General features: G+C 37.2%; 1 protein-coding gene across 1 annotated transcript; it reads left to right on the plus strand.

Annotated features, from left to right (window-relative positions):
* The first annotated feature begins 2,247 nt into the window (after positions 1–2,247).
* On the plus strand, positions 2,248–16,196 carry LOC107568784 (steryl-sulfatase-like). The gene is made up of 9 exons (XM_016254763.1): positions 2,248–2,402; positions 2,958–3,079; positions 3,487–3,609; positions 7,553–7,967; positions 9,438–9,574; positions 11,001–11,138; positions 11,306–11,465; positions 11,679–11,800; positions 15,723–16,196. The coding sequence occupies exons 1-9, from the start codon at positions 2,251–2,253 to the stop codon at positions 16,109–16,111; spliced, it is 1,758 nt and encodes a 585-aa protein (XP_016110249.1). The 5' UTR covers positions 2,248–2,250; the 3' UTR covers positions 16,112–16,196.
* Positions 16,197–26,687: the final 10,491 nt, after the last annotated feature.

Raw genomic sequence — 26,687 nt, forward strand, 5'->3', positions numbered from 1 at the left:
ATGAATGAATGAATGAATGAATGAATTCAAATGTGCATATTCTGTGTAAAATATATCAAAAATAAAAGTTAAAGTAAGGTCAACCTTTTAAAAACGTCTCGAAATTTTTCTCTGTTTCACTGCCCTGCGTCTCACAGTTTTAAACACAGTATCTACGAGCCCCTAATTGACCTAAAAGCCCCTAATAAAAACACTGTGACTTGAGATTAAAAAATACCTGCTTCAGTGAAAAAAAGAACTAGGTGAAATTTGGTTGAATTAAAGAGGATGATTTAAAGATATTCCGTCAGACACTACATGCTCAGCAGATGTAAATGTTAAGAAATCTAATAGGCATATTACTACTAATTCAATACAATCTAATAATCAGAATCAGAATTAGCTTTATTCGCCAGGTGTGCGCAAACACACGAGGAATTTGTTGTGTTTTTTTTAAGGTGCTCCTGGTACATACTTTCATTCATACATACATACACATCTGACATGAGAACAGAAAAAAAAACATTTAAATAGTTGCAATTAACATTTAGTTAATAATTAACATTGTGTGGGCATTTGTGAAGCAACTTTGCTAGATGCTCCTTTCTCTTTTATCGCCCTTAAGGCATTCACTCATGTTTGACAAATTGTCTTTATTCAGTCATTACAGGAGTTTGGGAACGTGGGCCTCTAGCAATGCACCAGGCTCTGTTCAGACAGAGTCAAAAGAGAAAAGAGAGAGAGACAACGTGAGACTAAATAGAATGAAGAAGAAAAAAGAAAAAGATTACTTAACTGATTACTTAATTTAATTTTCTAAAATATAAGTTGATAAACCCTGTTTTAAATGTTTTCAAACACCCTGCTATCATTCAGAGGCCAGTGCAGGTGTGTTATCTTTCAGAGTCCCTTTATGATAAGATCGACCACCAAGCATGAAAGGTGAGTTCAGGACCCTAACATGATATACAATGGTCTGTTCCACCTGGGTGGGCCATCTGTGCTGGAACGCGCCAACATGAGCCAGAGGGGACTACCTGCTGAGACAGGAGCCTCGGGCTCTTGCTCATAGGAGACCCCCATGTGTTGAGTGACGGTGGCATGACCCTGGTTGGAGAAGGTGGGGGAACTACGAACAATTATCTGCAGATCTGGTCTTTTTGAAAGAGAGAACAGGGTGGATCGCATTACTATAGAGTTCCATTTAATATGTATGCTGCTCTGAGGACAAATTAATCAGAACTGGGTTCTGCAGTCCACTGCGGTCTTTATTCAGTCTATTTGTGTAAAATGTCCTTATGCTTAATACACTGTGATGCCCAGCAGTTTCTTTTAAATAAGCTCTTGTGTTGTGCACCTTGCATCAGTGCACATTCTGTGTGATACTGCATTGCTTTCAGTTCTGTTTTATATATGGTGAAGAAAAGTGATACTGTTGGCCAACTCTTTGTTGAGTGATCCATAGCCAGCATGTCCTGAGTGTTTCAGTCTAATAAATCAGGGACACGGCATACAAATTTTATATATATTTACTGAAATTTAGGCAAATAGTACAGACTTTAGACCATACCTTCTATTTCAGTATAATAAAGCTTAGAGATTATAGGAAAAGGTCAGCAGGCAACACTAATGTAGGTTGAAAAACAATGAAGTAAAAAGTGAATTATTTTATACTGTACAGTATGAAAATGTATATTCATTTTTATATTTGCTAGATTACATTTTTACAGTGTTATTACATTTTTAAACAATAACTTTACGTGAGAATTAAACAACATCCAGCATTATCTAAATGTGAAAATAGGGTATATAGAAGTAGGGAATTTTTTTTTTTACCAATATTCCTTTGATCAAATAAGAACAGGAGGCTTGCTGTTGAAGAGTTCTCCAGTGACTTTGTAAAGTGACACTAGTGAAACGTCAGCTGACTCTACTTGTACTCATTCAAATCTTTCTTCCTGCAATTTTCAAAAGGAGGATCTGTGTTTGATCATTGTACTTTGCATTGCAGCTATCAATAACTCACCATAAGCATTTTCACTTGAAGGAGAGAAGCTTTAGCTTTTCATGCGGTTAGAGTTTTTATTTTTAGTTTATTTAGATTCCACTTCATATGGGAAAGTAACTGACAGTATTTTTTCCAAATCATACCTGTGAGTCCGTGCCTCACATTTTCTCGAGGCCAATTATAAAGTTAAATATTTTGAAGTACACCGTGTTGTTTGTCCATCTATTTTAAATTTCTGTTACCTTTCTCTTTTAGGGTGAACAATGAAACCCCTTCCATGGATCCGTTGCACCCTTGGACTGCTGCTTCTCTGTACTGCTGATGCAGACAGTGGTAGAAAACCTAATTTCGTCTTTATGATGGTGGACGATTTAGGAATTGGAGACCTCGGATGCTATGGAAACACAACCCTCAGGTGTGTTCATATAATTTAGTTTATTGCTTTTATTTGGAGATCTTTCAGGAAATCGATGCTAACTGGCTGCTTATGACATGTGGATCACGTTTTATGTTTTAGTTGTTACATCTATGTATTATTCTGCATGTGAAATAATGTACAATTAGGTCCGTAGTGTTAGAAGATGCAGTGTAAGAGCGATTCAAGATCAGTATATTTGACTTGCATGGGATTTTCCTTTTGATGGGTTCATAAACAGTATGTTTCAAAGCTGAATAAAGTTGTTATGGAAGCTTTTTTCTGCCACAGGATAAGGTAACTTTTTATCTCACAGTTCTTTCTTCACTTTTTTTTTCTTGCAATTCTGAGAAAAAGTCTAAATTGTAAGGTATAAACTCACAGAATTGTTAGATAAAAAGTCAAAATTACATTTTGTGATGAAAAAGTAAAAACTGCAATTGGAAGATGTAAACTGTATTTTTCCATAGAGTAAACAGGCTTCCATAAGTCTGAATAGACATCTTTCACAGGCATAATCAGACTGTGTTGTATTGTGGTTGTTCTGGTCCGCAGGACACCTAACATTGACAGACTGGCTCTGGAAGGGGTGAAACTGACCCAACACATAGCTGCTGCACCGCTCTGCACTCCCAGCAGGGCTGCGTTCCTCACAGGCAGATACCCTATCCGGTCAGGTCAGTGCTGCAGTTACTGCACTTTGAGTACTGCTGAAATAAGCAACGTGTGCAGTTTTTAAAGCGTTGTTAAGACTTAGTGTTAAAGTGTTAAAAACACTATTCTGTGTATGAGAGATTGCTGATAATTAGCAGGACACATATTATTATTATCTATAATTACAATAAGGATAATAATGTAATGATATTATTATTATTATTATTATTAATAGTAGTAGTAGTAATGGGGGCACATCTAGGTTTGAATTAATATTTATACACTTTAGTAGATTCATTGTTTATTCCTTTAGTCACATTTATGCAGCACACTTATAACAAATGGTCAGTTTGTCTTTTTAATATTGGTTTAGGTTTTTCAGTTCATCTGCACATTTGAATTTTTTTCTTTTTCTTTTTGGATGTCATAGGTATGGCAGCACATGGGCGTATGGGAGTTTTTCTCTTTTCTGCATCTTCAGGGGGCCTTCCGCAAGAGGAAATCACCTTTGCCAAGGCTGTCAAAGAGCAAGGCTATTCCACTGCTGTAATTGGTATGTTACTTGCATAACTCTGGTTATCTGGTAACAGGGTCCAGTTAAGTATGTCACTGTGGAAAATGCCTCAGGCGTGACCAATGACAATACGCATGGTGGCTTACAGACAGGTCACGGGAATGACAAGGGTCACCTGTCATTGCGCAATTCTTAAAATATCTCTTGTTCTGCAAGGAGGGAAGGGTATCGAGGTCACTATCTGTCAGTGAATTGGAGTTATACTGTTAACCTTAAAATCGGTTGGTATCTCATTAGGTATATAAACAGCTCCACATTTCAAACAGCTCATAGTTCAGATTTTCCAGTGTTGTTAATGACAAATTGGGCTATTATCTTTTCAAAAATATCAAATTCTATATAAATTTATTTTTGGACTTACTCAGAACAATGTAGTGTTATACAACCTATAAAATCTCATGATTGAGTGCAGTGATGTGCAAGCTGACGTGGCGCTTATATCTTTGGACTGATATGCAGTTAAATAGCATCTATAAGGCAGATTGATTGCTTAAAGGGGTCATATGATGCGATTTAAATTTTTCCTTTCTCTTTAAAGTGTTACAAGCTCTTGGTGCATAAAGAAGATCTGTAAAGTTGCGAAGACTAAAGTCTCAAATCCAACGAGATATTCTTTATAAAAGTTAAGAGTCAACCACGCCTAACTAAAATGGCTCGTTCTAACACGCCCCCTCATATCTACATCACTATGTGGGAAGATTTGCATGACGCCACCCAAATGTTCACGCAAAGAAAGAAGGCGTAACTTTTATTCTCGCTGTAGTATTGTTGTTGCTGCCGCCATGTCGTGAAGGCACTGTGTGATTTGTTGTGAAAGCGAAACTACTTTGTTTGGTCTTCCAAAAGAGGAAGATATCTGCTTCATCATGTCTGGAGCTGATCCGTGCTGGTTGCTGAGGAAATACTACAACTTTGCGCTGTGGATCGCCGGATCGGCTTTCACCGTGGACGAAGCGGAGTCCAGCCTGGGGTCGTCACATGTGGTTGCCGCAAGCCCGCCGGACGCTCCTTTGTCAAATCCGCTCACTCTAGCCCTCCGGCCGTTCCTCACTTTATCCCCCGGCCTCTGCTCACTCTAGGCCACCGTGTGTGACACTGTGTTTCGTTGTGAAAGCGAAACTACTTTGTTTTGCCTTCCAAAAATGGACACGACTAGAAATCAACTGGGGTAGAGTGACAGAGTATGCAGCTTGCTAACTCACTTTCCAGGAAACAGTAAATGCTTTTCATCTTTTGTAGGAAATCACTGTTTGGTTCAAAAGAAGGCTGAAAGAGTTATGTTCAGAATCACAGTTAGATCCGAGAATGGGTTTAGGGGTTTTTAGACAATTTGCATCCTTCATAAAATGACATATCCGTATCTCTCGCACACATAATTCACCAGTTGATTAGAGTTGCATATAATGAATGGGAACGTGCACTCCCCCACTCAGCTGCCAAACTGTGCAGCTGTGACGAGTGGGTGCTCTCCTGCTGATTTATGCATGCCACCGCTGTGGTGTTGTCGGATCTGACCAAAATGCAGTGTTTTCAGAAAAAGTGTTTCAAAACCAGAAGCAAGAAGAATAATTCAAGGTAATGTGTCCCTTGAAATTATGGGGGCGGTAAGCCCTTCGCTGCTCTGCCTTCGACCTCAGCCCCTCAGTGAATTAGTTCATGTTTATCAACTTTCCTCTGTGAATTGGGGCCTAGGTTACAGTTATTAGAAATAAGGAGTCTTGCATGAAAGCTGCAGAATCAACTGACAGTTGAGGTGAGGGTGGGTAATGCTGTCTTGCTTTACAAACTCAGGTTTTGCAAAAACCCCAGGAGAATTACAGACCATGTCGAAACCATTAGGCCCAACAGACGAAGGCACATCCTGAAGGAATCGGCTTGTCCCTTCCACATTCTGTGAGGGAGTGCAGAGAAGCAGATTGTGTAAATAAGCAGACACTCTGAAACTGACATTCCTCAAAGGCTCCTGTAACACCCGAGGGATGAGAGAGAGCCTACAAGCTATTATTTGATATTTCTGAGTCCCGTGTGCATGCAAACCTGGGAAATTTGTTGTTTGCAGGTAAATGTCTATGTGAAAACATTTGAACCAATTGGTGAGACAAATAAAGCGAGACAATACTTTACAGATGTGGCGGGATATATGGAAGTCCAGGCATCAATCTGTTGTACTTTGAGAGCAAAATTAATAGGTACATTCTATTTTCAGTTACCAATTTGACAAAAAAAAGTTGCATTGACGTGTACATGTTACATGGACTTTAAAGTGGACTGTTTTGTGGACTGTTGTGATAATGTCTCAGTCTATATTATATTCACACTGCTATTTCTAGAAAGCCAAACGATTTGAGTACTAATAGTATTATTAATGTTAGCTTAGACAGAAATATATTACTTTGTAATACAACTGTACTGTAAAATGAAAAAAAAAAAAGTATGGTAACACTTCACAATACGGTTCCATTTGTTAACATACTTAACATAGTTAAAATTAAAATCAAAAGTTGCATCTGTTAATATTATTTAATGGACCAGAGCTAACATCAACTAACAATGAAAAGTTGTATTTTTTATAAACTAATGTTAACAAAGATTAATAAATACAATAACGAATATCTTGCTCATTGTTAATGTTAGTTAATGCATTAGCTCATGTTAACAAATGGAACCTTATTATAAGGTGTTACCAAAATTACGTTATAGAAATAAAATAATACATATGTATTAATTTATTCACTTGCAAGAGTTAAACCCTCAGAAAACTGCTGGGAGAACTTTAAAGTTTATGTGGCAACAAGTTTTTCAAATGCTTCTCATTACAAATCCAGTGAAATGCTGTAAACTTCTGTTCACAAAAATGTTAGAAATGATATGAGTTGGAAAATAAAGTGAACCTGGTGCATGTTGCCTTCCCAAATGCATATTAAACTCGTAGCACATGCAGAGATGAAGTTCATAATGAAACGCTGAAAACACCAGATCATGAACTGCATCAGTGTAATTTAACATGCCAAACTTCGTTCTGAAATGCAAGTAACATATTTTTTATTGCCGCTTTTTGAGATTTGATAAGCACGCTGAGGTTCAGACTTTACTGAAAATTTTCCATGGTGAGATACTGAACAAAAGTCAGGAGGAGAAACATTCAGTTCCAGTTTCATTTTTTGCTTAATGTAATGTTTTGCCAATTATCAGTTGCTGATTTTTATAACCAATTTTTTTAGGGAAATGGCACTTGGGTCTCAACTGTGAAGACAGTGCCGACCACTGCCATAATGTTAACAAAGATTAATAAATACAATAACGAAATATCTTGCTCATTGTTAATGTTGTTAATGCATTAGCTCAATGTTAACAAATGGAACCTTATTATAAGGTGTTACCAAAATTACGTTATAGAAATAAAATAATACATATGTATTAATTTATTCACTTGCAAGAGTTAAACCCTCAGAAAACTGCAGGGAGAACTTTAAAGTTTATGTGGCAACAAGTTTTTCAAATGCTTCTCATTACAAATCCAGTGAAATGCTGTAAACTTCTGTTCACAAAAATGTTAGAAATGATATGAGTTGGAAAATAAAGTGAACCTGGTGCATGTTGCCTTCCCAAATGCATATTAAACTCGTAGCACATGCAGAGATGAAGTTCATAATGAAACGCTGAAAACACCAGATCATGAACTGCATCAGTGTAATTTAACATGCCAAACTTCGTTCTGAAATGCAAGTAACAGACTTTATTTTTTATTGCCGCTTTTTGAGATTTGATAAGCACGCTGAGGTTCAGACTTTACTGAAAATTTTCCATGGTGAGATACTGAACAAAAGTCAGGAGGAGAAACATTCAGTTCCAGTTTCATTTTTTGCTTAATGTAATGTTTTGCCAATTATCAGTTGCTGATTTTTATAACCAATTTTTTTAGGGAAATGGCACTTGGGTCTCAACTGTGAAGACAGTGCCGACCACTGCCACCATCCTAACTCTCTTGGCTTTGACTACTTCTACGGCACCATTATGACGCATCTTCGGGACTGCCAGCCTGGACAGGGCTCTGTCCTACATTTCGTACATGCCTACATCCCATACAAGGCTCTTAGTATTGGTCTAGTTTCCCTGGCATTACTCCACATTAGAGGGATGATAACTGTGACCAGGAGGGTAGTGTTTGGTTTTCTGGTCCTGGTAGGGGTTGTGGTGAGTCTCTTTGGTGTGTTGGTGTACACCTTCCCCAATCTAAATTGCTTTGTCATGCGAGGGGTGGAGATTGTGGAGCAACCATATACATCAGAGAACCTCACACAAAGGATGACCAGTGAAGCCATCGAGTTTCTGGAAAGGTATGTGTCTGCTTTTTATAGTAGCGTTAAGGTGCAAAAAGCTTTTTTCAGAGACTTGCTTTGAGCTTAACAAATGCAGTGATTGAATTAATATCAGGGGAAATTTTCAATCCATTTGAAAGGTCTGTATTGAAAATTAAGGTCTTGTTTATACCTCTGCATTATTAATTTGATTAACCCTCAAAAGGTAAGAGTTCACCCAAAAATGAAATTGTTATGATGTTGTCCTTTTCTTTCCAAAGCTGTACTACTCTATTTCTTCCATGTAAAAGGAGATATTTTGAAAATGTGACAGGTCGCTCGACTAAATGCTGGAATCCACTACAAAACTAAAATGGGAACAGATTTTAAAACACTACGAATCATACACTTGACAGTGCTCAGAAAAACTGAGCATCATACAGTAACCGACTGAGGATCACACAAAAGCTAAATTTTACGTTTCAAATGCAAAAACATGCAGAAACGTGCACCTTTATGCAGACAATATTTGTTCTAAAATATCAAAATATCTGCTCAAAATACCAAACATGTTTGAAATCCTCTGACTGGATGGATCAGTGTCCCCCAAACTGCAAATCGCCACAAACATCTAGGCAAAGTTGTGTATTCCAGCCTTAAGGCTTTCAACTTTTCAAGCATCAAAAGGACACAAAAGCACCATCAAAGTATAATTTTTTAGAATAATGACCACCATTCATTGCTTGGCTTCAGAAGATTTAAAATGGATTTGAAATCATATGGACCACTTTTATGATACTATTATGGAGCTTTTGTGTCCTTTTTGAAGTTTGAACCAAATTCATTGTGTGGAAAAGAATGACTAGTACAGTTCTTTAAAAATGGTCATTTTATGTTCCACGGAAGAAAGAAAGTCACATGGGATGACATAAGGGTGAATGACATAAGGGTGAATATATAATGACAGAATGTCATTGACAGAACAATTTTCTGTGAACTATTGCTTTAAATGAAAAACAGTATCTGTCAGCCTCAACTCTTAGGCTGATGATACACGGGGCAACTTTTTGAGCAATGTTGCTGGGCAACTTTGGCCAATGTTGCCGTCAAAGGGCAACCAGGTGAGACACAGGGCCCACGACCGATCTAAAGTATCCAGATAGAAATTCGTTACCCATTCTCAATGGGAAAGTGCCCAAGCAACATTGCTCCGTTGCCCCGTGTATCTTCAGCCTTACCTGTATCACAGAGAATCAGTTTATTGGAAAATTTTAGTTTTCAGCTACAGATCCGATAAAAGATTCATATAGTAATGATCAAGGCTGAATTCTGGGCTCTCTTTGCAACGTTGTATGCATCGTGAGGCACTGACATTGCATAATGTAAATCAAAGCCTTGTGAAAACTCACATAAAAGCAAATTCCTTTCAGCCAGGCTCTAATCTAGTGCTTTGTGTTTGTCCAATGGTAATGTGAAGATTGAACAATAAAGTGTTTTTTTTTTTTACAGGAATTCAGAGAGGCCATTCTTGCTCTTCTTCTCATTCCTTCAAGTCCACACTGGACTTTTTGCCTCTCATCTCTTCAGGGGAAGGAGTCAGCATGGCCTCTATGGTGATGCTGTCATGGAGGTAGACTGGAGTGTAGGTACTGAAAGACTTTTGACTTGTCACGTGAATAATCTAAATATACTGATAATTTAAAGTGAGTACAATAGATGGTCTATTAACTGTACTACTTGTTTAGGTGGGTTTTATTGCCTTTAATTAAGGTATCCTTATTGTATTTGCAAAAAATTCGTCTTCTGAGGCAGCTGATCTGAGAAAAAAATTCATCACAAACCCAATGAGCGTGACTCTTAAAAGGGCACAATAAATGGTTTCTAAAAATATCTTTGAAAAAAATCTAATACCAAATGAGTATAGTTACCATATAAATGCAAAAAGGACATTGTTAATAGCACAGAATGAATACTGTCATCACTGTAGCATGAGAGTGTTCGGGAGAATAAGCAGAAGGAATTAATAGATTTTTCTGTCTGTGGCAAACAGCAAACTGGTAACCAGATAATAGGATTGTGCATTTTACGTTTTGGAGGTAACAAGATATTTTAAGGAAATTCATGTTAAGCTGCAATTTATATTTGTCTTGCATTATTCAAGCATTAAAGCATAAGCTTTTAGATATAATGTGTTTTAGCATCATAATATAAAATATTATGCTAATATTCAGTCAAGTGTGTCAAAATGTTTGACTGGTAGAATAAAAGGTTATTTTTGACACAGGTGAATTGCAGAAACTAATTAGTGTAAAATCATAAACTAGATTTGCATTTCCTAAAGGAAACAAAGTAATAAAGTTTTAGGTTTAAGTTGTTTTTTCAAGCTATGGTTCTGCGCAGTGGCTTAGGGTTAAACCGATAGTTAACCCAAAAATGACAATTCTGTCATCATCTTCTGTGGAACACAAAATGAGATATTATGAGAAATTTAATCAAAATTGTTTAGTTACCAAAATGTGATCTTTGTCTTTTGCGGAAGAAAGAAAGTCATAGAGGTTTGGAATGCCAGAGGGGTAAATTATGACAGAATTTTCATTTTCGGGTGAATACTGTTTTAGCTTTAAATAATGTAATGCATGAAAAAAAAGCCAATTACAATTCAAGAATATAATAAGCCACTACATCTGCAGACAGTCAGAACTTAAAGGCACCTCTTCTGTCATCACTTGAACCATAAGTGTAACCAGAGAACTTTCTTTAAACACAAATCCCTCTTCTTTCCCTATATTTCGGCTTGTTAGACCTTGTAAAATGCTTGTGGTGTTTTTCAGTTGTATGTTTTTTATATAATAGTACGTGCTTTGTGTTAATGAATTGCAAAAGCCTCAACCTTAGTGTTATGTATTTAAACAAAGCCCAAATGAGAATTTTGATATAAATCAATACTGCATTGCACTGGAAGATGTAACTTTTCCAGTGGTTATAGCTAAATGTTGCACCAGGTTGGTTTTATCATTTTAATATCGATATAATTGTCAGTCTGACTTCTCACAGTGTTGCTGCTTTTCTTAGGTCAGATCATGCATACTTTGGAGCGCTTAAACTTGAAGGAAAACACACTGGTGTACATGACTTCAGATCAGGGGCCTCACCTGGAAGAGATTTCCATTCACGGAGAGATGCATGGGGGCTATAGTGGCATATACAAAGGTATTCTGTCCGAGCGTTTATCCTTAAGAATAGTCATGCAAGCCAGTTTACCAACCCTTGTGAACAAAGCATCACATTTCAGCATTATTTTCAGTTTTAAATATGAGGTGAACAGTAACAATGTTTGATTTAACTCCTTTTGTTTCTCCGTGCCATCTCTTGAGCAGCTGGCAAGTCAACCAACTGGGAAGGTGGGATTCGGATACCGGGGATTCTTCATTGGCCAGGTGTCTTACCTGCCGGGAAGGTCATTGATGAGCCCACTAGCAACATGGATATTTTCCCCACGGTGCTGAATTTAGCTGGTGCTTCCATACCCAGCGACAGGTGAGAACATGTCACCTAGCAACAAGATCTGCCAGTCAAGGATTTGGTTACTGAGACAACAGATGTAGATACAATGGATGCTACTAATCTGGAGGTAGATTGAAATATTTTTATATACAGAAGTCAATAGATTAGAATGTGTTTTCAGTCACTTAAGATGAGCATATAACTAGGCTAGTAATTGCAGTGCATTACCACTTGTTTTCATTACAGAGTCATTGATGGTCATGATCTCTTGCCTCTGCTGCAAGGGCAAGTGGAGCGTTCTGAACATGAATTTATGTTTCATTACTGCAATGCCCAACTGAATGCAGTCAGATGGCACCCGCCTAACAGTAAGTCCTAACTTTAATACACTCTTGTGACGGGTTGTAACTAATAACTATTTGGTAACACTTTACAATAAACTTCCTTAGTTAACCTTAGTTAACTAGATTAGTTAACATTTAATGAACCTGAGCTAACATGAACTAACAATAACTAACATTGACAAAGATTCATAAATACTTCAAGGGGTCATATGATGCTGCTAAAAATAACATTATTTTGTGTATTTGGTGTAATGAAATGTGTTTATGCTGTTTAAGGTTAAAAAACACATTATTTTCCACATACTGTACATTATTGTTTCTCCTCTATGCCCCGCCTTTCTGAAACGCATCGATTTTTACAAAGCTCATCATTCTAAAAAAGCGAGGTGTGCTGTGATTGGCCAGCTATCCAGTGCGTTGTGATTGGCCGAATACCTCAAGCGTGTGACGGAAATGTTATGCCCCTCACCATACTGTGATGATGCCCTGTCAGGCCGGAGCGATGATTCAAAAACATGAAAACCCAGACACAGCGACACACGGCGGCCTTGAGTGAGCGGTGGCGGCCTAGAGTGAGCAGAAGCGGCGGATTCGACGAAGGAGCGTCCGGCGGGCTTGCGGCAACCACATGTGACGACCCCGTGCTGGACTCCGCTTCGTCCACGGTGAAAGCCGATCCGGCGATCCACAGCGCAAAGTTGTAGTATTTCCTCAGCAACCAGCACGGATCAGCTCCAGGCATGATGAAGCAGATACTGTCCTCTTTTGGAAGGCCAAACAAAGTAGTTTCGTGTTCACAACGAATCACACAGCACCTTCACGACATGGCGGCGGCAACAACAATACTACAGCGAGAATAAAAGTTACGCCTTCTTTCTTTGCATGAACATTTGGGCGGCGTTATGTAAATCTTCCCACATAGTGATGTAGATATGTGGGGGTGTGTTAGAACGAGCTGTTTTAGGTAGGTGTGGCTGACTCTTAACTTTTATAAAGAATACCTCTTTGGATTTGAGACTTTAGTCTTTGCAACTTTATAAATCTTCTTTATGCACCAAGAGCTTGTAAAACCTGTGTTATACTTTCCGCATGAGCAATCCGGACACGTACACGGACAGCGTGGACGCAGACTACTTGTATTTATATTTCCGAAAGCATATGCTGATGGTCCGCTCCGCGGATATGTTCCATACATGCATAGTAGATCGGCTTGAACAATAAACAAACATGTGAACAAAGAATTGCCCAGAGTTATTGCACATTTGGCTGTCTTTATATTGTTTTATCGACGGATTGTACAGGTTCGAGTAGCAACGGGCTTCTTCACACAGCCTGCGCATGCGCAGTAGCCTACTGTCACAAAAAATGTGAGGCACACAGATGTCCACTCGGAGCCTCCGCGCACACTCTGATGACGATTTTTACGTCACGCATACCATAGCGGACCCTAGCGGACTCGCGGACACGGAAAGTATAACACAGGCTTAACACTCCAAAGAGAAAGGAAAAATTTAAATCACATCATATGACCCCTTTAAATGTATTGCTCGTTAGTTAATGCTAGTTAATGCACTAAGAAAGTTTGTTGTAAAGTGTTACCAACTATCTTAATAATTACTAATTTGAGTAGTCTATTAGCTGAAAAGTCCACATTGCTCTATGTTGCAATGTAAACAATGTAAATTGAAGTCTACTTAATGTACAGTGGAGATCAAAATTAGAGAACAACCTACAATTTCCTAAATTTCGAGGTCACTGCTTAGTCCTATTTGAAGTTATCCTAACAGGAGTAAAAACACAGTTTTTTAAGCATATTTCATAAGTTATATATATTCTGAAGCACAGTATAAAAAAGAACACTGTTTAAAATTAGAGAAACACTTACAGTTATTGGTGTTAATCTGGCACCTGGTGCTAATTTCCTTAATTATATGACAAACCCTATTTAACTAGCAGCATTCATCCAATTTTCACTGAGATTGTAAGATGGTGAGCCGTTCTAAAGTGACTGAAACCCTCTGAAAGCAGGTTGTCCAGATGAAGGCCAATAGCAGGCATAGCAAGAGAAGTTGGTTGTTCTAAATCTGTGATTTCTAGAATATTGCATCTTAACAATGACACTAACCCATTCAAGTCCCCCAAAATTGCTGGTTGTCCACGTAAGACAAATACATGAGAGGACAGGATAATGGGAAATCTGTTCAACACTGCAGCTGGAATTGCTTGCCAGTTCAGTGCTGAACAGGGCAAGGATCTGTCTTGGCATACAGTGTCTCGACGTTAAGGAGAATTTGGACTGAATGTGCACTCTGCTGTGACAAAACCTCTCTTCAGCAGAAAGAATCAAAAGGCTAGGCTCACCTTTGCTGAGGAGCATGTTGTGTGGAGAGAGAAAAACTGGCCCAAAGTTCACTTTAGTGATGAGATCAACTTTAATTTATTTGGGTCTGATTGGAAACGTTATGCTCGTCATCAAACTGGACTGAACCCAAAGTGTGTAAAGAAGTCAATGAAAGGTGGAGGAGGAAGTGTCATGGTTTGGGGGATGTTTTCTGGAGCAAGATTTAGGCCTCTTATACAGTGACATGGCAGAGTGAATGCAAATGTTTATCATAACCTCCTGCGGTAACATGCTGTACCTTCCCTGTGTTCATTGCCCAATCAGCCAGCAATTTTCATGCAGGACAATGCCCCCTGTCACACAGCAAAAGGGGTAAAGCAGTTCCTTGAAGCTGAAAACACTGAAAAAATAAAATGGACAGCCCAGAGTCCTGATCTAAATCCGATTGAAAATCTCTGGAAAATCCTTGACGACAAAGTTAAGAAACCCACTACAGTTACCAAACTATGGAAGAGAGTGGAACAAGAGTGGACCAAGATCACACCAGAACAATGTGATTAACTGGTGATATCCTGCAGCCGCAGATGTGCTGAAGTCATTCAAAGCAAGGGCCTCTACAATTCCTACTAATTTTTGACTGCTATAACCTTCAGAAATTTTAGTTGAAATCTTTCTTCATACTACAATCATTGCTGTTCTCTAATTTTGATCACTGTCACTGTGTTTTCCACAAAGTAAAGGGTTTTTGTTGCCTTGGTGCCTTGGTTATTTTGTAAAAAAAACTTTTCTACTAGCATGGTATAGCCACAACTAAAATTCCTTCAAATTATAATGAGGAAGATTACATTATTTCTGAAAAAATCAAGTGTTCATAAATTGTTCTTTAATTTTGATCTCCACTGTATACAGTATATTGTGTATAAAATGGTTTACATTATACAACAAAAGGTTAAAGTTACTTTATGGATAAAGCGCAGATTATTAAAAATGTTTTTAGAGCAGTGTTTAATAATAAATATTAATGAAAAGCAAAAAATAAGTGTCCTACCCTATATGTATTTTCATATACATATTTTTTTTTACTGCGAACTAACATCTGACAAAGGTTCTACATTGGCTTTAATTTTGATCTCCACTGTATACAGTATATTGTGTATAAAATGGCTTACATTATACAACAAAAGGTTAAAGTTACTTTATGGATAAAGCGCAGATTATTAAAAATGTTTTTAGAGCAGTGTTTAATAAATATTAATGAAAAGCAAAAAATAAGTGTCCTACCCTATATGTATTTTCATATACATATTTTTTTTTACTGCGAACTAACATCTGACAAAGGTTCTACATTGGCAGCCATTTTCATTATCAATTTTTTATTGATATCGGTTAGTTGATGATGATATACTTTTATGATAATACTTATGATAATAGCAAATATATCATGATCATGTGTAAAAATTATAAATTATATTTCTTGTAAAATATTATACTGGGTAGATAAGATTAGAAAAAAAAAAATTTTTTCTGTAAATGACTGCGAAATGTATAGATAAAGGTGATGACTGATTCTTTACATTTTGAAAGCTAGCTTTCTTGTTTTTCCAGGTAATGCAATCTGGAAGGCCTTTTTCTTTACCCCTGACTTCTACCCAGAGAACAGCTCTGCCTGCTTCCACACTCATATCTGCTTCTGCATCAAGCCATACGTCACGTTCCATGACCCTCCGCTGCTTTATGACCTGTCAAAAGACCCGTCAGAAAGCACCCCCCTGAGTCCAGACACTGAGCCCCAGTTCTACTCAGTTCTGGAGGTCATATGGGCAGCAGTAAGCCGTCATGCACAGAGTCTGAAGCCTGTTCCAGTACAAGTTTCTCCTCTGCAAATAGTATGGAAGCCCTGGCTCCAGCCCTGCTGCTCTTCTCTCAGTCAGCTTTGCACATGTGAACGAGATCATCAGATAGAGAAGCTTCGAAATAAGCTTAAAAAAGAATAGTCAGGTACTCAAATTCCTATGGCTTTATCCTATGGGTTAGTTCACCCAAAAATGAAAATTAGCCCATGAATTTCTCACCCTCAAGGCATCCTAGGTGTATATGACTTTCTTCTTTCAGACGAATCCAGTCGGAGTTATATAAAAAAACTCATGAACTCATACGTCATCAGCCTGGAGCTGCTTCCATGTACAACTGTTGGCACAAGCTAGATTGAAGTGATTATTACATTTTGAATATGGATATTTTTCTTACAAAAACGCATCAGTTCGCTACAGGACACCTTTGTTCACCTCCCGGAGCCGTGTGAGGCACTTTTTATTATAGATGGATGCGCTTTATTTTACTTCTTTTGGACTGATGAACTGCAACACCTGCTGACTGCCATTAAACAGCTTGGAAGATCAAAGACCATTTTTAATATAACTCCGACTGGATTCGTCTGAAAGAAGAAAGTCATATACACCTAGGATGGCTTGAGGGTGAGTCAATAATGGGCTAATTTTCATTTTTGGGTGAACTATCCCTGCACAAGAAGGGTATGTAATACTTAAAAGGATAATTCACGAAAAATTAAAATTCTGTCATTATTTATTTATCCTCTTGTCGTCCAAACCATGTATGACATTCTTTCTTCTGTGGAACACAAAAGAAGATATTTTGGTTCACAGAAGTATTTGTATAAATTTGGTAAACAAACAGTTTTGGTGACCACTGAATTTTATGTTCTATATCTTTAATGTTCAACAGAAAAAAGAAAGTCAAAAAGGTTCAGATCGAAATGAGGGTTAGTAAAGATGACAGTTTAAATTTTTGGGTGAACTGTCCCTTTAACATTAGCTTAAATAGGTAATTTAAAAGTGCGGTCACGTAATGTTGTTTAGATAATTTTGTGGATGAAATGCAGTAATTTCAAAAGGAATCGATTGGGATTTTTGCGAGGATGAAACTTTCCACACAGACTTCACCGTGGGTTCACTCAAATTCACCATGTTCACCACAGAAATTTGCTTGGTTTAAAAGTGACTTCTGTGTGAGCTGTGCTTCCTACATCGATGGACAATGTATGCCTGCAAAATTTGGTTTATTTGACTGAACTGTAATGGGTTAAGTGTACAATTTCACTGTAAACAATCTAAAGAACGATATTATTCTACACAGGTTTGGAAGAAAGAGAAGAAACGGAAAGAAAAAAACAATACTGCACACATTTGCTAGCCAAATTTGTATCAAGATGGCACATCTAAGGTCATTTGTGGTAACAGTGTTTGTAAGTACAGCCATGTTCTCTGTTCTGAGTTCTGTATTTTTCCTAGTCTGGAGATGTATCATCCTGATTGAACATCGTAAGGTGAAGGAGTTTGTGAAGCAGTAATTACAGCCTTTATTTTCGTAAGCTTTCATCTATCCTGCAACCGGTAACGACTCAATATCCGTAATGCCTCTTACAGGCTTTGGTGCTCTAATGGTTTTTCTTGTGGTATTTTTGGTATCCAATCTGTTTTGCTTATTTTTGTTACTAATCAGGCTGAATGGTTTACAATTTTTGCCAGCCATAAGTGGCTCTCCACGATCTCAACATCATGTTCATTACACTAATCTCATCACATAAAAAATGGTTTGTGTCAGGAAATAAAAACGTTTTGAATAATTTTTTTTAAGAGCCAGATATTTATTGGTATTATGCTGTACTTTATGGCTTGATGTATTTATCCCTGTTTCTGGAATACTTAACAATTTCAGAATCAGAATCAGAAAGAGCTTTATTGCCAAGTATGTTTGCACATACAATGAATTTGTTATAGTGTCACAAGCTTCCAGTACACGGAGACAACAACAACACACAGATAATAAAAATGAGATGTGTATAAAATACACATGCATAAATATAAACCACAAAAAAATAATAAAATGTATGTACTGGTGTGGTATAGATGGAATAGGAATAGAATAAAATAAGTTGTAGGGATGTACTAGGATTTAGGGTGATAAATAATTATAAGGTTATTGCACATACTGTACTTTAATTGCACAATGGGAGAACATTAACTGTTCATGAGGTAGATTGCCTGGGGAAAGAAACTGTTCTTGTGCCTGGCTAAGCCAGGTTTCTGTGAAACACAAATTCATATTTAAGAATGTCAACTAATGCGTACCATTTGATAGTTTCATACATAATTTCCTCAAGATTTCATGATTATCCACAGTCCAGAATAAATAGTGCAGCTTCTTAATTGGGTCATATGACATTGCTAAAAAAGAACATTATTTAGCGTATTTGGTGTAATGAAATGTGTTTATGCGGTATAAGGTTAAAAAACATTATTTTCCACATACTGTACATTATTGTTTCTCCTCTATGCCCCGCCTTTCTGAAACGCATCGATTTTTACAAAGCTCATCGTTCTGAAAAGCGAGGTGTGCTCTGATTGGCCAGCTATCCAGTGTGTTGTGATTGGCCGAATACCTCAAGCGTGTGACGGAAATGTTATGCCCCTTACAATATGATGCCGTGTCCCGGCGCAATGAGACAAAACCAATAAAACCCATTATAAATTAGGCATTAGTTGCATCCAGTGGGGACATAATTACTGATTATAATGACGTATACTGTCTTTTTACGCGTTGCGTTGCATCGCGCCGCGTAAGCATAAAACCATGTCTGCATTTGTGATCGGAGAGCTATTCTACACAACAAGAGCTATTCTACACTGCTCAAAACTCGCATTTGACTAATCAGTGGCAAATCCTTTAAATATGAAAGTGCACTTACAGGTTGTGAGTCAGCATTATTTATCAGAACACCGGCATTGTAGGCTACTCTCCCAGGAAACAGTCCTCGTCCTCCGTAAAATGCGTTGCACACATCTGAATATTTGAATACTACAGCGAGAATCAAAGTTACACCTTCTTTCTTTGCGTGAACATTTGGGCGGTGTTATACAAATCTTCCAACACAGTGACGTAGACATGTGTGGGGGGAGGGGGGGGGGGCGTGTTTAAACGAGGCATTTTAGGAGGACGTGGACGAGTTTTAACTTATATAAAGAATAGCTCTTTGGGTTTGAGACTTTAGTTTTTACAACTTTAGGGATCTTATCTATTCACGAACAGCTTGTAACACTCCAAAGAGAAAGGGAAACTTGAAATCGCATCATATGACCCCTTTAAAATAGTTTCAAGTGGGTGTTACTTGACATATGATCAAGTAACTCTTGCAAGCATCTTTATGAATCAAATTTAAAGATATTTTGACCACTTCTTACAGCCTGTCTACTAAACTGTATCACTTTTATTTGAACAGATACAGACTTTTAAAGATATAGCTAAAAGAGCAGATGGCGGTACCTGGGAGAGCCTTGAAAGCGATTGAATCATGGGGCTCCTCAAAACGAAAAAGATTTAGGCCTACGTCAAAATAGACAAGTTCAATCATTCTGATTTTCCGGGCGCTTTTGCAGAGGGAAGAGATCAATCAGTTGCATTATAGGAGGTCGGTTTGGCTTAAATGATCAAAGGCACCAAAAGAGAACATGAGCTCTGCTTAAGGATATGTCTCTAAAGCCTATAGAAACTTTATTTATAATGACTTTTTAGAAGTTAGATTTTTTTTTATATAAAGTTTTATTTATTTTAAAAAAAAATTTTTGGTTTAAAAAAAATCTATATAAACTCTGTGGCACTTCAGTAATGCTATGTTACAGCAGCTCAGTCACTGAGTTAGACATTATTTTTGCTATTCTGTTTGATGACACTGAATTTACACTGCAGCTTTGCATTAAATTTAGCATTGCTAAAACAAAGTACACTTAAGAATTCCTTTAAAAATAGTATGGACAAAATATACTTTTAATAGAATATACTGTACTTAAATGTGAACTGAATGTATTTTTCGAAAACTTAAAATTCAATGAAAATATAGTTTAAATTTATATTAAATGCATTTAGTTTTTTTGTTGACTCATTCATTCATTCATTCATTTAATTATATTGTCTTTGAAATATGTGGCCAAATATACTGATAAGCATTTATGGTAAACTAAATTATAATTTAATGTCATTTCTGAAACGTGTATGTTATGTATTTAAATATATTTGTAGTACCACATTTTTAATGATAAAGTTGCAATTTAGTACATTTAAAATATATTAACTTTAAATGCAAGAACACACTAAGTTAAAGTACAGTTTTCATGTGCTATGTGTGTTATGTTATGTCAAAATAAGTGTACTTTAAAGCATGACAAAAGATTGATAAAACAATGATTTAAAATGTACTTTAAAGTAAACCTTAATATGCCATTATTATAAAGTGCACTTTTTTATTTCTTTTTTTTCCCAGTGCACTTTTAATACAATTACGCACAATTTTTTTATAAGGGTAAACAAGCACATCCACAGTTTTTGACCTCTGACGTGTTCCAGCTATACGCTGCCAATGTGTATGACTCAGACAGCCAGATTCACTGTTCATCTGAGCGGTGAAGCAGATAGAGTCAGCTCTGTCCTCTGCTTTGACATTAACTGCTGTTAATTTGAGTTAGGCTTTGGCAGGGCTCCTGTGTTTTTATGTGTTTTTCCTGTAACCACTTTCAGCCTCTGGCAATTTAGCCCAAAATTATCATTAACGCCACACTGCCTGACAAGGCCAGTGCCCACGTGATCCATAAAGGGTTGCCTTATTCACTGCACTTGGCACCACACAACCTTTACCGCTTATTCTATGTATGTTGTTGTCACATTGGACCACTGATATTCACACATTAGAAGAATATGAATGAGGAGAAACGGGTAACACTATGCTTATAGCAAGGTGACAGATGTAATACCAGACTTGGTTTGACATTCTGTGTAGAGCAGAATAAAATGTACGAATTTGAAAACAGCCACATCTGAAGTCCATAAGCTAAGTAAATATGAATTAATGGAGAGATGATGAGAGGGGAGTGTGTCTGGTATGGACTCCAAGTTCGTTTTAACAATACAATCTTATGGCAGTTGGCAGTTAAGCTGTTTTTGCCTCTTTGTCCAGCTGTCTGACTCACTCTGGTCGTTTCCTCCGGCAGATGCGATTCAAAGTGTATTCGAGCATAAACTTTGATTTCATTTGCCATCTAACAACATATTCTCTTTTGCATCCATAAAGCACACTCCTTCTGTAAGCCTACTGAGATCGGAGATTCTCTTTTTTTCATCTTTTTTTTGTAATTGCAGAATGACATTAAGATGGCTTATTTTGACAGTCAGTACATAATTGAGTTGCAATCTTTTTCTGTTGTTTTTTCTTTGTAATTAACAATTAAAGGTTGTTCTGCTAGTTTGTTTGATTGCAAATGTGTTTTACCTGCGGCTGAATGTTGTGCCAGTGCAATTAACCTATATGAATGCAGTTTTCACTTGTTTAAAATACTGAAATTACTGAAAAGGCACTTCAAGGCACATCATGTCTTTGCTTTCCCAATAAACAAATATAGTTCATGGATTTGCCCAGTAGATAAAGACAGAAGCATTTAAAGGCACCATGAAACTGGCTTCATTTGCAGTATACAGCATTGTGGTATTTATTATAAATGATTTCAATGCACATTTGTGTCCTTGTAGTCTTTCAAAAACATTATTGTCCCTTCATTTGCCTTCTAACAACATATTCTCTTTCAGTAGGTCTCTGCAGGACAGTAAAGGGAGTTACCAGATTGGTGGCATTCTAGTAGTCTTCAAGACAATGATTAGCTGGTTCAGGTGTGTTTGATTAGGGTTGGAGCCATAGGCGTAATTTGCGGGTGGGACATGTCCCCACCAATTTTTGCTAGGGTCAATATTGTCCCTATCACTTTTTGAAAGTAATTGAAAAATATATTGCTGAAGGTATGTATTAAAGGGAAAACAAGATCAACAAATCATTCTGCATAATCTATTTAGGGTGATAAAAAAACAACAACAACATTTGACTCCTTACTCACGCATAACTCGTGCAGCGCTATAACGATGTGATTTGCAGCCTGTTGCACTTTTCGTAATGTCATTAGGCTATAGCATTTTATTTTACAAATGGAGAGCTTCCTTGTGTTAAGTAGGCCTGCCTTCTACTAAAGATTTTTCTAGTCAACTAGTCGCACGTTATATTAAATTGATTAGGCTAATATTGTCACGGTGCGTGCGGGGAGATGAAGCGAGGACTCAATCGCTGGAGAAATGGTATTTTATCTTAGTAACAAATGAAACAAAAACAAACTCAAACCACCCCGAGGGGGAAAAACAGACAGGCAGAGCTAAAGCTGCACAGATGCAGACACGAAACACACACAATGAGAAATGACGGATCAGCACAGGACGGCAGACACAAGGAGAATAAATAGGAACCAAACGAGGAGGCTAACGAGGGAGACACAGGTGGAGCAACTAAAACAATAACGAGGTAACAAGATGGGAGGGGCCAGACAATAGACAGGAGAGAGCACATGGCAACAGACAAACACAACACAAGCCATGTGCTCCCAGAACACAGTCATCTGGTGGCCCTCCTGGGCACACCGGCTGAAGACTGTGACAAATATAATAATATATTATCCATACTTCGATATAGGCTATAGGCATACGTATTAGGCTAGAGCTTAAGCTCGCGCATAAAGCAATTGCCTCAAAGCACCGGCAAAGTGATTATGAACGTGTCGGGGGAAAAGAAGACATTTGAATTATTTATTAATAAACTAGTGCTTTCTGAGTCGCCATCTCCACATGGACGTGCCTTTAATAGAAATGCACCTTTTATACGGACTACAAAATTAAAGAATATTACAAAATCGAGTGGGCGAGTTTTCCTTATATTTATTTTATTATTCATATAAAAATTATAATAACCTGTTTTGGTTATATTTACTATTAATTGCAGAAGGTGCGCTCAGCAAAAATGATGCGAATATTGACGGTTTTCACACTTAAGTCAAGTAAAAGACTGCTTCTTAAACCAGAGAAGGTGAACATGTTGGTATTCTTGTGGGGGGAAAAAAACATGCAAGCAGTGTCACCGGCAGCAAGTTTAGTTTTACTTTTCTTCTTGTTTTGTTTTCATTTTGAAAAGCTTATCTTTGCTGTTTACCTCACATTATGCTATGGAGGCTCTCTCTGTCTCTCTTTTTTCCTCAGTGTTTGCTAAACGTTCTGTAATTTATTAGTCATTATATAGCCTACTACAGCGTGTAGGCTTATGCCATGCCTCATCTTATTCGTTTTTGTTAATAACGTTTTGTAAGCTAGTTTGTCATTGAATCTTACTGTTTTATTGTTGTTGTGCATTTTAATTAAAAATAATGAATCCATCTTTTTTTTTTTTTGTCTTAAAAGGTGAAAGGTGTATAGATGTAAGCTAAGCAGACAATTATATTTTATTGTAAAACCTGACAATATCGTGAAATCAAAAGTGAAAGCATCCGAAGCCCGGCTTATAACATGACAAAAGAGGAACTCCCGTTCACAAAATTCAAATCACAAATAATACTACTGATGAAAAAGAACGGGTTGAATGTTAACTACTTTCGTTTCCATATAACTATAAACTATGATAAAAGTTTATCACCATGCATTGATTAATGTTGTAGCGCAAAAAAACAAACAAAAAAAACGTACAAAGTTACACCACTGGTTGGAACTAACCTCTGAAGGAAAGTGGCCTGGAAGGGCCAAGTTTGCTTACCCCTTAGAAACAACCACCATTTGAAAATGCCCACAAATTTAGAAACGAACACTTTTGCTCCGCAGAGACCTCATTCTCCCTCACAACGATGTCTCTTCTTTCATGAGGTCGTGTGCATCTGTGCAAGAGATTGGCATTATTCCCTTCCCTCCAACAGCCTTGCACTCACATCAGATTGGAGCAATTAACAAACAACAACGTTCCTACCATTCAATATTTTACTGATTAACAAAATAAAATTCCTCTCAATTATTATTATTTTTATTATTATTATTTTACCTCATTTGTGAAGCCATTTCAGTAGGATATACATCACAATCTGTGTGAGTCTTGATGCAAGAGAATACTGTGTCTGGGCCCACTTGATCTCAGCAGCCGTATTTATTCATGAGCACTGTTTAAGCTTTTAAAAATTCATACAGGCTCACAGTGCCCTGGACACCAATATTTTAACAATTCATAAAAGATGAACTATTGTCTGGTCATCTGAGATTTCAATATGGATTAGCATAATGATTTTATGGCAGTATTAAAGCAACACTGCATGCGAGTGTATATAGAAGCACTGTTTGCTGTTTGCTTTTGTCACCTGAGAGTGAGTTTAGACTTGGGAAGTATTGGGAAGAAGTCAGCTGCAATTTCTGATTCATGCTTGCTTTAATTAATCATAAGCACCATATTGCTTACCTTTACCTCAGCAGTGGGAGTTGACTATATGATCCAAATGATGTGCAGAACTTAGATTTCTCCAAGGCTTCAATGTAGAACAAACATTATGATTTTGACCAAATAGGTTGGTGGTACATGTTGATGAAAAGATGAGTGAGCATTTCAGTGTGGAATGGATGTTTTATTTTTCTTCTACTAACATTCTGATTAATCAACCAAATAGTGCATGTTGTTTCAATATTGAAAACTGATTGATGGCTGATACTGACTTTTACAAGGTTCATTCAATGCCTCTTTCCTACCTGAGTACTCTGTACTACAGACAGCACTTTTATATTCTATTTCATGGTTTACCGCTTTATTATTTTAGGTTTGTCCAGCATTTTTGCTGTTTCCTGTTTGAGGTTATCAGAAGTTGACTTATCAATAAAGTCAGCTATTTTAATAATATTCATATTCTAAAGTTTCCGGTATGTGCCATTTATGTCAATAATAAAACAATTATTAAGAAACAAATTGAGCTTAACAATGCAGATTAATACAGACTTGATTTATCAAAAGTAAATAATGCAAATCCAGTCATGGGTTTCTCCTCAGAGGGGTTTTGTGAGGGGTCAGATTCAGTATATAATAATGTGAAGACATATTCTAATTACATTGTTAAAGCAGCCATTCAAAGACACATCCCGCCGGTGCTTAATTGCACAAATGAATCCACACACTTACGCTTGGACAAAGTTGCAATAGCTTCATCCATTTAAACAGAAATGAAAAAAATATATATATTTTTTGATGCTGTTCATTTTATTTAAACAATTCATTTTTATTTAACACCATTGTAAACAGACTTGAAATGGTTACTTTTTGCCTTGACTCACTGTTTTCATTTTGAAAGAACATGAACATCCAGTAGCTTAAAATTTGTTTTATACTTCCCATCATGCTTTGCACGGGGGTGGATATGGGGAGAGAAAATGTTGAAATAAAGTGTTATTTTATTTTAAGTTTTTAGCAAAATGAGAAAATAGGGAGACTTGTTATTGTCTAATGTTCTATTATGTTGGCATTTTAAAATACTTTTTGTTATGTTGGTGTTTTTTGGGTGAGTTACCATTGAGGTCATGTGTGGAGCGTGTGGTTGGGTTGAGAACCTGCTAAAAAGAGTCTAAGTTGCTTTAATTAAAAAAAAACAACAACTCCAGTGGGAGTGCTAGGGATGTACACGGTACCATCTTTAAACTTATACATCATATGTGTAAAGAAAAGCTGTATTATACTTGTTAATATGTTATTTTTATAACACTTTGGCTGAACTAGCATTGACAGTGGTTCTACATTATGGAAAAATGTTATCTCTATTCAGATATTTCATGTAGGATGAACTAAAGCAAACTGAGTAAACTCAACTAAAATTAGATTTGTCCAAATGATATTATTCAATCACATGGAATCACTGTCCATGAATGAATCATGTTCAGCCAAACAGTTTTTTTTGAGTGTATGCACATTGCAGCACTGCACAAAAACCAACCATGCAGCATGTCTGAAAATGTACACTGAACATGACATCACGCATACAAGGTATGAGAAGACAGTCTCTGTGATAACTTCCATTAGATTCGCCCGCTGTTCATAGATCAACCCAGCACATATGAACGAGTGTTCATACATTTAAAGACTGATGTAAATGTCCCATGCTGCCGCCGAGAGACGTGCTGAACTATCAATCTCTGTCAAGCTAATGGTGCTCAGTTTATAACATTCCTCTTCCTTCTAATGAAGACCAATTGCAACTGATGTATTTTCACATAAGCAGTTCTTGTAATTTTTGTATCTTTTGACAACTCTTAACAGCTCTAATTCAATAAAATTGCTACTTATAATGCAACAATTTATTTATTCCATATGATTGGTTAACTCGCGGCTGATGCACTAGGGTGCGTGCATCAGCTCTCCCTGTTTCTCTCTGTGCCACCGCATCACAAATACCCAACGAGCCTTTGCTGATCCTCAAACCTTCCCCAGAGAGACGTTATTCTCAAGACAGAAAAAGAGATCATAACTCTCTCGCAGAATCAAGTGCAGGTAAAGTGATTGTTCTGAGAGGTGAGGAGACTCGTGGAGTTCAAACGGCCTCTCCTGTGGCTTTACTTCAAAGGTTTGTTCTCCCCGGTTGTCCTCAAGGACCTACAGAAACGTTGCATTGATATGTGCAAAAG

The sequence above is a fragment of the Sinocyclocheilus grahami genome, unplaced genomic scaffold (assembly GCF_001515645.1).
Source record: "Sinocyclocheilus grahami isolate Dianchi unplaced genomic scaffold, SAMN03320097.WGS_v1.1 scaffold1280.1, whole genome shotgun sequence".
Lineage (NCBI taxonomy): Eukaryota > Metazoa > Chordata > Actinopteri > Cypriniformes > Cyprinidae > Sinocyclocheilus > Sinocyclocheilus grahami.